The 13,959-nt window shown below is 32.2% G+C and overlaps 1 protein-coding gene across 1 annotated transcript; it reads right to left on the bottom strand.

The window, feature by feature from the left end:
• Positions 1 to 1,345: 1,345 nt before the first annotated feature.
• Positions 1,346 to 12,521, bottom strand: LOC140449073 (uncharacterized). The gene is made up of 3 exons (XM_072542217.1): positions 12,217 to 12,521; positions 11,437 to 11,688; positions 1,346 to 3,519 (listed from the first exon to the last, which is right to left on the bottom strand). The coding sequence occupies exons 2-3, from the start codon at positions 11,564 to 11,566 to the stop codon at positions 1,784 to 1,786; spliced, it is 1,866 nt and encodes a 621-aa protein (XP_072398318.1). The 5' UTR covers positions 11,567 to 11,688; positions 12,217 to 12,521; the 3' UTR covers positions 1,346 to 1,783.
• Between the last annotated feature and the right edge of the window lie 1,438 nt (positions 12,522 to 13,959).

The following is a 13,959-nucleotide window of genomic DNA, read 5'->3' as shown; positions in this document are numbered from 1 at the left end:
TTTTCTGACAGGTGATCTCAAGTTAAGGTTGATTTCATGTAATCAAATGAACTATCTTACAATAAAGTCAAGTTCAAGTTATTTATTTATGTTAATATACAATAAAGTACTTACATAATATGTCAAAAAATAGTATAAAATAAAAATTAACATATTAAAAACATAAGGCATAATATAAAATAATGCATATATTAGTAAGACAAACATTACACACATTATACTCTGGGTTCCCAGGTATACACAAAATAGATTCATCAATACACAAGCCAGTTCCAAACATTAAAGTTAAAATTTAAGAATTCATCACTTGAAAACTGCTTCCCCTTCAACCAATGGTCTCTTTGCTTCACCACAATACACAAAGATATCATTAGACTAATTTCCATTTTTAAATGATAAAAATAACTCACCTTAAACCAAACTAAACATGCAAAAGCAATGGTAAGCATTAGACTGTTATGTTTGTTTATACCATTTATATCGGTCATGACACTGCAATCGACCTGACCTCTACATTCAGTTTCAATCGCGAAGAGTCCACAAGGCCAGATACAGTCCTGTAGGCGCATGCTACTCGCAACAAACTCGTCTACTTTTGTCATAAAAGCCTAATATTAGGTATCTATATCTAAATATACTGAAAAATATTATTAATTATTGTGTATTTATACAATAATTATTATATACAAATATTATTCAATTAGCGCTTTGGATTTTTTCTGTTATGCAAATTACATTTTCCTACTATTCTTTAAATATTTTTTACTTTATATACCCTGGGGGGGGGGGGAGGGGGGTAACCCCCTAGCCCCCCTCGAGCTTCATAATATCGAAGACCTAGAATTAGAAATAATAATCTTGCAAAGGGATATTATTTTTAAAGTTCATAGTAATGATAAAATGTTTTGGAACTTAATCGATGAAAATAAGTATCCTATTTTAAGGAAATGTGGGCTAAAAATTTATTCATATTGTACAACAACATACAATTGCGAGTCTTCATTCTCAACTATGAAATATTTGAAATCAAAATACCGAACAAAGCTTAATGACTCACATTTAAAATTGTTTAAGAACCGGGAACTCTAAATATATCCCCAATTATAATAAATTATCTGAAAATATGGACAGCCAAGTTTCACACTGAATTATATGTATCATTATGTATGACACCAACAAAATAAAGTTATAAAAAATCTGTCTTTGCTTATTTATACCTGTTGATTATTTGTAAAATATGCGCCCTCGGTGATTTTCAATTTAGTATTGCGCCCTTAAGGACAAACAGGTTGCCGACCCCTGCTAGACCCTCTTTGGATACGTCACGAAATAAGTGGAACTAGTCTTCATTTATGGGAAATGTGTAATTATTAAATTATTTGTGACATAAAAATATATTACAAATACAATAGCACATAATGTAGCACAATAAATTTATAAAATGAAGAAAATTTCAAATATTTTTACATTCAGTTTATTATTTTACACTGTAAAGATTTTCTCCAGTATCTCTCCTTCAAGTGTTTTCAAACCATCTACTACAGTAAATTGCTTAAAACAAATTTCACTTGAAATTGAAAGTGTGTGCTAGCAAATATGCTTTCAAATTTGGTTTTCGAGAAATGTGCTCAAAGCAAATTTCAAACTAGTGAGGTTTTCTTCAGTGTGTGTCACCCAATGTGTTTTTTTCACATAAATTTCACATTTATATGGTTTTTCTCCAGTGCCTATTCTTAAATGGATTCTTAAACAGCCTGCTGCAGTAAATTGCTTAAAACAAATTTCACACGTGTAACGGATTTTCTCGAGTGTGTGTTCTCTTATGCTTCAACAAAGCACTTGTTTGAGAAAAGTGCTTAAGACAAATTTCACACTTATACGGTTTTTCTCCCGTGTGCGTTCTCCTATGTTTTTTCAAATAACCTAAGTCAGCAAATTGCTTAAAACAAATTTCACACTTGTAAGGTTTTTCTCCAGTGTGTGTCAACAAATGTATTTTTAAGGCACCGCGGTAAGAAAAGTGCTTATAGCAAATATCACATTTATACGGTTTTTCTCCAGTGTGTATTCTTAAATGGAGTTTTAAACTTGATGCTCTAATAAATTGCATAAAGCAAATTTCACACTTATACGGTTTTTCTCCAGTGTGTGTTCTCCTATGTATTTTCAAATAATCTGGTACAAAAAACTGCTTAAAACAAATTTCACACTTGTAGGGCCTTTCTCCTGTGTGTGTTCTTTTATGTTTTTTCAAATTACCTGCTAGACTAAATCGCTTAAAACAAATTTCACACTCGTGAGGTTTTTCTCCAGTGTGTGTCAACAAATGAAGTTTCAAGTCACCGCGTTGAGAAAACTGCTTATGGCAAATTTCACACTCGTGAGATTTTTCTCCAGTGTGTGTGACCAAATGTATTTTCAAGTGACCGCGTGTAGAAAAGTTCTTATTGCAAATTTCACATTTATACGGTTTTTCTCCAGTGTGTATTCTTAAATGGAGTCTTAAACTTCCTGCTATAGTAAATTGCTTAAAACAAATTTCACACTTATACGGTTTTTCTCCAGCGTGAGTTCTCCTATGTTTTTTCAAATAACCTAAGTCAGCAAATTGCTTAAAACAAATTTCACACTTGTGAGGTTTTTCTCCAGTGTGTGTTCTCCTATGTATTTTCAAATAACGTAAGTCAGCAAATTGCTTAAAACAAATTTCACACTTGTGAGGTTTTTCTCCAGTGTGTATTCTCCTATGGTATTTCAATTTAACTGATTCAGTAAATTGCCGAAAACAAATTTCACACTTGTGAGGTTTTTCTCCAGTGTGTGTCAATAAATGTCTTTTTAGGCTTTCGCGCTGAGAGAAGTGCTTAAAACAAATTTCACACTTGTACGGTTTTTCTAGAGTGTGTGTTCTCTTATGATTTTTCAACTCACATGCTTGAGCAAAAAGCTTAAAGCAAATTTCACACTTGTGATGTTTTTCTCCAGTGTGTGTGACCAAATGTAATTTCAAGTGACCACGTGTAGAAAAGGTCTTATTGCAAATTTCACATTTATACGGTTTTTCTCCAGTGTGTATTCTTAAATGGAGTCTTAAACTTCCTGCTCTAGTAAATTGCTTAAAACAAATTTCACACTTATACGGTTTTTCTCCAGTGTGCGTTCTCCTATGTATTTTCAAATAACCTAAGTCAGCAAATTGCTTAAAACAAATTTCACACTTGTGAGGTTTTTCTCCAGTGTGTGTTCTCCTATGTATTTTCAAATAACGTAAGTCAGCAAATTGCTTAAAACAAATTTCACACTTGTGAGTTTTTTCTCCAGTGTGTATTCTCCTATGGTATTTCAATTTAACTGATTCAGTAAATGGCTGAAAACAAATTTTACACTTGTAAGGTTTTTCTCCAGGGTGCAGTCTCAAGTGCTGTTTTAAATTTCCTGCTGTACTGAACTGTTTAAAACAAATTTCACATTGGTAAAACTTTTCTCCGGTCTTAACTTTATTATTGTTCTGAGGCAAACCTAAAAAAAAAACGATAGTTCATTGGTAGGTATAAGAAAAATTTATGTAGAAATTAAAGAACTGAAATAAGAAACAATACTCCCCATGTTAAACATCGAAAAATGTCTTATCTGGGGCATATAGTAAGGGGAAGTCGATATAAAATATTACAACTGATCTTTAAAGGCAAAATAGAGGGCCGTAGATGTGTAGGAAGGAAACAAGTTTCTTGGTTAAAAAACATTCGTGACTGGACTCATATATCAAATGCAGTACAATTATTCCATATTGCAGAAGATTGGGAAGCCTTCGCAACTGTGATCGCCAACGTCGGATAATTTTGATATGGCACGTGAAGAAGAACTCCCCGTGTGGGACACGAGCCACTCAAAAAGAATATCCTCACATTGTCCGTTCGCAGCCTTTAATTCTTATTAAGCGAGAGCGACGAGACAAGCTAAAGACTGCTAAGGGAGGAAATCTTGGTTCGGGACCGGAATTGACCCGCCCTGCCCGCATCTGCGGATATCTACCATGGTGAAAGCAGTCAATTCTAGCTGCTGTGCGATACCAATCTCCCTTAACCCTATCTAGTTGTACTATCAACCCTGTCAGGAAATACAAATCCGATAATATCTATTAGATATATTTATCCTTTTTTCCATTCGTCTCTGTGTCACTCTCAATTTCGAAGCCGTCAAAACCAGAGATGAATGGAACGATCTATGCTGAGCGTGACGTTGTAGGACCGAATAAGAAACGAAGATCTGCGAAGGAGTATTGCTGATGTCGTGGAACGCACAGCGGAATTTAAATGTAATTGGGCAGGCCACATAGCGAGAATACATGACTCACGATGAACGAGCAAAATTACACATCGGAGGTCAAGAGCAGATAAACGTAGTAGAGGAAGACCACCTACACCTTGGGCTGACGACATCAGGCGTATCACGAAAAATTGGCAACAAAGAGCGCAAAATCGCAAAGAATGGAGGAGTTTAAGAGAGGCCTATGTCCAGCAGTTAACGTGATAAATAAAGGCTGGATAATAATATTTATCCTACAGTCCGAGTACAATCACGAAAAGGTTATCCTTCTTTCTTCCTTCCTCCCACTTTACCTACATCTTCCATCACTCAACGTAAAGATATAATTGTACGGTTGTTAAATCACAAATTAAATCCTTTAATTTGTAATCTTGAATTAATATTAACTTCCTAATTTTACCAATATATTTGTAATATATATCTATACTTTAATTTATTTATGTTTATTTATGTAAGTTATTTACCTTCCGGTAAGACTAGATCATTTGCAAAATACTATAACAATAGTTTCATAATGCGAATATTATGTACATTATATTATATGCATATAAGTTTCTCGGGGCAAAGGTACAAGGTGTTTGCCTTTTTGATGATTGGTTGTTTTATATGGTGAGCTTATAATTGAGGTTGAACTCTTTTGTGTGCGTAGTCCATCAGGACATTTACCTTAATCAATACGTTTTTTGAAGTTACGTTAAGTGTACCTATTTTGAGCTACCATGAAATCATTTAGTTCGCAACAATCGACTGCGTACTATTTCATATCGTCGAACGAGAAGTCGACGACATAGGGCATTCAAATTATACAACGGTCTCAAACGGCCAAATGAAAATTATGAAAACCTCTAAACAAAAAAAAAAAATTAACCCTAGTGGACTTGCAGGTGGACCCAACTAACTCTAATACTTCCATTGAGACTATTCGGTTGATTCTAGAAGAGAATAAACCCACCACTCAGGTAATAAAATATTGAGGGCGTAGTGAGGACTCATATGAAAGATGCCGAGAGATTTGAGGTTTCTCGGCCAAAAATATCGGGGCACTAACGAAGATGCTCCAGGAAATGAGAGAACGCGGTATTGACACTTTTAAGGTCAAATTTTTAGTGTTAGCGGGTAGACACTTTCCTACGATCCCAGTAGAGAATAGGTCTACTTCAGAGAAGCGACCCTGCCCACGCGAGCCAAGCTTCACTCTCAACTCCCTTCTGAGAGAAAACATGTCCCATCCCTTTATCCTTCCAAAATCTAGTGACCTTTTTCCTATCTCTACCTGATGAAGGACAGCAGCGATCATCAGTACGAACTCAAAGCACAGATGAAATGATCCTGAATCGGCTTGAAACTGGACTACCATAAGGATGACTGGAGCAATTTAAATGGTTGTGGTACTGCGATGGGGAAGGCAATGGGAAACCACCCCATTACTATTCCCTAGTTCATTCATAATGGCACTAACATATGATAAGAAAAGGTATACTGATCATGGTCCTCGGACATCAAGATCCGGCAGGAGAACAACACAGGGCTTCCCAGGCCATTATCTAGCGAAATTCCTGTGACAATAGAAAAGAAATACGAATAAAGTCAGGTATGACACAAAACACCATACGTGAAATAAGAAGGCTCAATATACCAGTTCTTGGGACAAGTGAGATGCGCTGGCCGGGAACTGGTGAATGGCGTGGCATTCATTGTACATACAAAGTCTCTAGTTGTATTAAATCTGTAAGTTAAATTTCGGACAGAGTCATCATGATGCAATTAAACTCAAAACTAGTGGATATTAATCTGGCCCAAGTTTATGTGCTCACAGCGAGCAGTAGTGAAGATAACATAGAGAAATGTTATGATGATATAAACATGTTAATAAGTCATTTAAAAAATAAAAACATTATAATAATGGGGGACTTCAATGCCAAAGTAAAAAAAAGGTAGACAAGAAAACATTGTAGGCAATTTCGGACTTGGACAAACAAAACTTGGACAACGTAATGACAGAGGAGATCGTTTTGTAGAATTCCGTATAGAGAACAATTAACGAGTGACAAATACATTCTTCAAACTAACCAAGCGTCGTTTATACATTTGGAAGTCACCAGCAGATACTAAAGAGAAATAAGAAATCAGATAGATTATATAACAATTACTGAAAAATATCAAACTCCTTAAAAAAGTAAAACTCCAAAAACTGATTAACCGAATAAACACTGACTGTATTCGAGATAATAGCCAAGCAATCATACACGAGATAGAAAAGAAGTTCGAAAAATCGGAAGAAACACATTACATCGAAGACCACTGGAATCAGATCAAATCCATCATGCAAGAAACAACCAAAAAATATAAAACTATTAATAAACGCAAACATCAACGGATGACTGATGAAATATTGAGACTAATGGAAAACCGGCGAGAACAGAAAAATAAAAACACTGAAGGATACAACAAAATCAATAAAGAAATCAGAAAGAAAATCCGGGATGCAAAAGGAAAATGGTACAGCAGCAAATGTGTTGAAATAGAATAGTGTATTGAAATAGAAGAACTGCAGAAAAAAGGCTGACACGTTTAACATGTACAAAAAGGTGCGAGAAATAACTGGATCATATAGGTCAACTGCAAGTAGTTTACTTGATAAACAAGAAAATATTATAGCCAATTAACAAGACAAACTGGATTGGTGGAGGGAATATATTGAGGAACTGTTTGATGACGAAAGAAGAGAAATACAAATCGAAAATATATCGACTGGTCCAAACATAACCTTCGATAAAATGGAAAGAGCTATACAACTATCAAAGAATAGGAAAGCAACCGTTTCAGATGAAACTAACAGCGAAATAATTAAACTACTCGACGATAAAGGCAAACATTCCATACCAACAGACTGACTAGTGTCAACATTTGTAATGATACCGAAAAAGATAAACGTTAAACAATATAGCGATCATCGCGCTATCAATCTAATGAGTTATGTACTGAAAATTTTCTTAAGAATACTGCACTCCAGAAGTTATAACAAAATAGAGATACAACTAAGCGAAACACAGTTTGGTTTCAGAAACAACCTTTGAACCAGAGAATCATTATTGAGTTGAGTAGAGGTTCTATTCTCGTCTAAGAATGGTGTCTAAGGTGAATGAACCATGGTGCAGAAAATACGAAATGGAAGAAGAAACTGATATACGCATCTTATGCCATCGGTGATGTGTTATATGATGTGATGCAGAAATTTATTGGTCAACTGATGATTGCAGGGAAAAAACGTAGGATAAAGTACAAAGGTCTAATGACACGGTGCCAGAGATAAACGTGTCTTGCAAGAAGTAAGAAGCAAACAAAACGAACAATCTAATAGAAATAAACATAATAATAAACTAATTAAATGTGAATAAATAATATAATCCCGGAAGCATACACAGTATTTTTTTGGCATTCGGGAGAATTTCCTCGCAGCCAGAATCATTAATTATATTGCATTTTAGAAAAAGGATTTAACAGGGATTACACTCTTCTCGCCCAGAGGTTGATCAGGGCATTTTAATAAACAACACAAGGTAGAACTCGGATCGTCTATGTATGAACATCAAGGAAAAATATAATGAGTAAAATAAAGATGCTATTATAATTGAATTTTCGCTGTTTTAGCGAATGAAAACAAATAATCAAATCTTTCTTCTCTGTCTAAAGCCAGCAGATACATTATATTATATGGGCTATCAATTTTTAATTGTAAAAGGTTCCTGAACAGTTCATTAGATTATGCTCTATATTTTATGTACCCAAAGAACATGTGATCTAGATCTCTGATTATGTTACAAAACTCGCAAATCTCATTCTGGAGTATTTTGATCTTATGAAAATGTGCTGGATAAAATGCGTGTCTAAACTTCATTCTGCTGGTTGTGGTTATACTTCTACGGTTGTAATCTTATTTGCTATATCAAGGTTTTCTTGTCAACTAGGCTGCTATGTTTGTATAACATGTTGGATTTGTAAAACAGTACTCTTGTCATAAATATCTCCACTTCTTATTTACTCTTCTATTGTTAATTCACAATTTCTTTCTTTCACAATTGGTATACTTTCTTTGGTAATTTTAACTGCGACTTTATTGTTTGTTGCATACCTGCATGTGATTTGCCCAGAATTTAATATTTTTATTATGATCTGTAAATTTTTGCAAAAACTATATTTTAAATGTTAAAAATAATATGATTGGATGTATTGAATAGAATTCTATTTCTTTTTTAATTGAAAAGAAATCTGTAAAAATAATATTGCATTCTGGCAATCGTGCTGTTGTACATACGAGTATACTAGTGGTTTTGTATCGCTATTGCTTCAGCTGTTAATTAAACAACAAATTATGTGGACAAGCGTGCAGCAAAACTGTGGGTAACTATCAGTACAATTGCAGGTATTCCTAAAATGATAAAGAGATGTCATACAATTTTCATCTGGTGAACATCTGTTGCAATCTAGCAACTGGTGGTTTTAGGGTTCTGACTGTATTGAAAAATCTATTGGCTAATCTATCGAAGGGGAATTGCCAAAGAAAATTTCTGATAATAACTGCAATTAATATAGAAAGAAACAAATCATTAGTGATTTGAGTTTTATATAAATTAATAAATTGCAAAATCCATAAAATAATATAATAAAAATGTATTTTTTAAAAGCTTCTCTCTTTATATTTGAAGTATAATTCAAAATACTCCTGTAGATGGTGACTGCATAAACTTTATTATATTCTTTGTAAATATCTTCTTCTTCTTCTTCTGGTGCCTATCCGTTTCGGATGTTGGCGACCATAATAGCAATCTGTATTTTGCAAACTGCGGCTATGAAATGATTTGTGGATGTTGTGTTTAACCATGTACGTAGATTTTTCAGCCATTAAATTATTCACCTTGCTGGTCCGCGTTTTCGTACTCCCAGTCCCACACTTCCATATTTCAGAATTGTGTGAATTGTGTTTCTATACAGTGTTTGAAGTACATAACATATATATTATAAGGACATGGCAACACTGCCCAACAGCAATATGAAGTTCTGTGGAGGTTCGTTCAAGGCTAGGTTCTCATTACACTATTTTGTACGATTATCCTAATAAAATATTAAGAAATTAGGAAAATACTTTTCCTCTTTTAAACATAAAAAGTTGACATGTTTTCCTAGTAAATTAACTGAAGCTGTGAGAAAAACATAAAAACATACAAAACAAAAATCCTGCAACGGAAATGATCCCCCAATTTCAATTGGGTGGAACAGGGCATTGTCTTAATTTGAAAGATCAATGAGGTCAGTATCGAAAAGTTGTAAAACCAATCCCTGTATATCATTGTGACAAATGCAACAAACTTGGAATACACATAGTAGTTCAGATTTCAGAGTAATGTGTAGCCTACATGATACACCTTATATTAGTTAAATGGCAGAAATGAATAACTCCATTAAAAACACTATACATGTTTTTATAATCACAAGAAAACTATATTTTGGTTTTTTTATCTAGGTATAATTGTTACATTCTATTTAGCATAACAGTTTCTTACATTTCTCTAATTTTCTATCAATTATTCTCTCTTACTGTTTTTAAATAATTTATATTAATATAATGATTCTTTTTTTTATTTATTGTTTTGTTTTTATCCTAAAACTAATTGGAGCTCAAATTCTATTTTTTAATTTCTGTTGTATGTTCCACCTACATTTAATTTGATCATCTCTGCAATCAATAATCTTGATAAGCAAGCCAGTTATAAAAAAATCTAGGTTTGCATGCGCATTTAATTTTTGAGCACTTTTTTTTTCTTGTTTTCTTCCATTGTGTGATTTAAATCATTTTCTACTGCATTATAGTATCATTTTAACAGTGGGTTTGTCCCTTTTGTTATCAATAAATAAATATTCATTCCTCTACACCTTGCAATAGCTCTTGAAAATACTTTTTCCACCTATTCATTATTTAGTTACTGTCTGTAAATATTTCTCCAGTTGTACCTTTCATATATCCCTCTATGTCATTTCTTCTATACTGTAAGGTTTTTAAAGTCTTGCAAGATATTGATAAAGTAATCCAAATAGAACAAGGCAAAATAACCAGTAAAATTTTATTTTCTTTTTAAATTAAAGTACTGATTATTATGTGAATATTATTTTTTTATAATTCATAATTTCCTTTACAATAATTCCTTAATCCGCTTTACTTATTTAGATTTAAACTATTTAAACATATCTTACATAATATGTATATTCATTTATGGAATTACATTACACAATTAGAATCAAACAGTGTTGATACAAACACAAAACATTTTGAATAACAAAAAAAATTTAAGTAAAAATCCTTTATAAAAGGTATGTATATAAATTAAAAACCCAAACGGGCTATGTCATGAAGACAAAACATTTTTGGAATCAATGTTCCATCGTCAGTGTCTAGGTGTATATGTTTTGAGCCACTAAATATCAGGGTAAAAACCCCTTAAAGTTATCTGTTACAATTTGGCTTACATTATTTGGTATTATATTTTAAGATGCTAAAGTTACCAGTGGATATGATAACATGGCGACGTATGACTCCACATGAAGCTGCTGGTCCTGAGACGAAGTGTCTACCAGGACTTGACGATAGCAACTGTTGCTTCTATATTCTTTGGTACCGTGTCCAACCGATGGCCACAACACAAGCTGCTGAATGATAAGTTATGCATGTGCCACCGGTGGTGCACTTCGACGCGAACGTGTTAATAAGCGTCTATATTCTTTGGTGTTAATATAAGTTCAAAAATGGGGGCTTCTCATAACAAAACATAATTATAATTTCGTCTTTATATTTTAAAAACTTTTATACATTAGACAACAAATATGGCAACACTCTGATGCCCAAACATATAATCAAAGAATATAGACGCTAGACGCAAATGCGATATAATCAAAGAATAAAAAAAACAAAAATCAAATCTTCGATATAATCAAAGAATAAAGAATATCCTCGTCCTAGATGCCTCTATATTATTTGATATAATTCAGATGCCAGGCTTATGTTCATTAGTTCATTGTATGAAACCAAAATCACGAAATATAACCTTTAGAACTTACTTGTCTCCACTGAATTTTCTTTATGTAGTTCATCCTTCAATTCTCCAAGATCTATTTCTGTGGATAGTTGAATCACCAATCTCTTTTCACATTCTATAAACTCCTCCTTAACTTCGGTTTTAGCCTCCATAACTATTATTGAAATAGATTTACTATTTACAAAAATTTCGGCAAAAGTATAGAGAATGGAGAATGAGAAAGTGCCGATGAACGATGAAGTTAGCTATAGCTACCTACAATGTGCCTACAATCCTACAAATGATGAAAATGATCAGTCAAATTTCAAATTTGTGTTTACGGTATTGCCATGTCCTTATTATGTATATGTTTTATGCCTCAAATATGCTTTGAAACAGTACATTTTTATTATATTATTTTATGAAATCGTGTATTTTAAAAAAAAATTTAAATTTATATAAAACACGAACGAATGAATATTTGTTTGTTTTGATATTAGTTGCAGTTAGTTATTAGAAAAAAAAATTTATAATTGGCCTTTGGTAGATTAGCAAATAAACTTGGCAATACTGTCAAAACTTGGAAAACAGTATAGCATTTTTCACATAACTATGCTTGCACGTCATTCAAGATTTACGACGTCAGAACCCCACAGCGTTGCCAAAACATCAGAATAGTAAGTGAGAAATTTTTAAAATGTCAACTATTTGTCAAACTATTATATAGTAAATACACTTAGTTTTAAGACTACTGCAACACACTAAAATACATAAGAAAACATTTTAATACAAAATTATATAATATTCTAAATTTTAAACTTACCTCTTTTAGGGCTGTAATAGTAAAGACGTCCCACCATTATTTCTTGTTCAAAATTATCTATCTTATATGCAGACTATTTATTATATTCATTCTACAGACTATTTATTTGTTTTGACATAGCACAATCACAATACACAACAATAATTAGTTTTTAAAGCTATTAGTCTAAATTTAATATGTATTTATAAACTCCATTCGCTTAGCTCGGACAAATTTTGACAGATTCATTGTCGGAAACCTACAACACAACAATTCCTACTTCTCAGTATTAATAGCTCAAGTATCCTGCTATTACAGACTTCTTTCTTAAAAAAAAGAAGAATTATTCTAAATAGTCGAAGTGTATACTAAACCCATCAAATTTTGGGTAGTATATATTTAAAAAATATATATTTAGTTGTTATAATTTAACATAACTATTTATTATATGGTGCAGATAAATAAATATTGATTGTCGGTAATTCGCAAAGTTCTATTTTATTTACTATTTAGTTTGTTTACTATTAATATTGGCTATGAGTACGGGTGCTTGGTTGTATAGTAATTTTCAGCCACTTTTAGTTTGTCAAAAAGTAACTAACTTCGCAAAAAAATAATTACTAAATTCACTAAGACAGTTCGGACTGGGATTAGCGAACCGAGTTTAAATACAATATATATATATATATATATATATATATATATATATTGATACGATTAGGGTTTATAGAAAATAATTTATAAGTTATATACTACATAATATTAGATATAAAAAAGTATTTGATTATTTTAAATAAGTTATATACTAGAGAAATTTATAAAAATTATTTATGTGAGGGCATTTTAAGAAATTAGCATATAATAATTGTAAAAAGTTGTATTTTAGTAGTTATGATTTTGTAGATATTTTTAAGTGAACCATGTGACTAGGCAACACACTATACCCTCCATTCCTAAGTGTCATTTTAAGAATTTTACGAATATAAGTGGGGTTATATTGTTTGAAATGTGTATTTTATTAAATTAGAGTGTTAGTTACTAATTTGAATGTTTATTCTGATCTGAAAAGCCTAAATGTCAACAAAATTATTAATAGAAAAGAATGGAATTCTCTGGATCTCCAGAGATGGCCATGTTTGCGAAATGGTTTGTTCCAGAAAATTCAGACAAGTATTAAATAGAATTAAATAGAACATGATATCTTACGAGATGGTTCTAGAAATCCAAAAACATATAAATACCCGTGATTTGGATTCAAGATGGCAGTTTTTGGAAGTTTTTAGTCAGAAGTCAGGCCAGTTCATTATGAAAGTTAATAGACACATTTAGTTAGTGAATAGTGAAGTAAATTGTTCAGAATTTTCAAGAAGTCAGTCAGAAAAGTTTAGTAAGAAATATGAAAGTTAGTTGGAGTCAGTGAATCAGGTACAAATAGTCAAATTGTTTAATATAGTGAGTTAAATGAAGATTAAAAATTATGCATATAATTTAATGCACATTTATAATTATACACAAATAATTATTGAAGATTAAAAAAAGTATATTGGAAGAAATTAAATTATATTATGGTTGGAGATTAGTATAAATCAACTTATAATAATTGGATATTGGAATATTGAAAAGAAGAATAAATATAAATGCTGTTTGCTGGTGGTGTATAAATGCTGGTGAAGAAAACTATATCTTAAATTGGTAGAAGCTGATAATTGGAAAAAGTAATTTCACAAAAACAAGGATAACCGAAGTACGAAGACATTCAGTGGT

The sequence above is a fragment of the Diabrotica undecimpunctata genome, chromosome 1, assembly GCF_040954645.1.
Source record: "Diabrotica undecimpunctata isolate CICGRU chromosome 1, icDiaUnde3, whole genome shotgun sequence".
Classification (NCBI taxonomy): Eukaryota; Metazoa; Arthropoda; class Insecta; order Coleoptera; family Chrysomelidae; genus Diabrotica; species Diabrotica undecimpunctata.
The sequence above is the reverse complement of the archived record's forward strand: the minus strand, read 5'-3'. Positions and strand labels throughout refer to the sequence as shown.

What these genes read in the sequence shown, in the direction of transcription:
- LOC140449073 (XM_072542217.1), bottom strand. Translation starts at nt 11,566, where the DNA reads ATGGAGGCTAAAACCGAAGTTAAGGAGGAGTTTATAGAATGTGAAAAG. An exon ending in AGAAAATTCAGTGGAGACAA is followed by an intron (nt 3,520 to 11,436) that starts GTAAGTTCTAAA and finishes TTTTTTTTTTAG; the next exon opens with GTTTGCCTCAGAACAATAAT.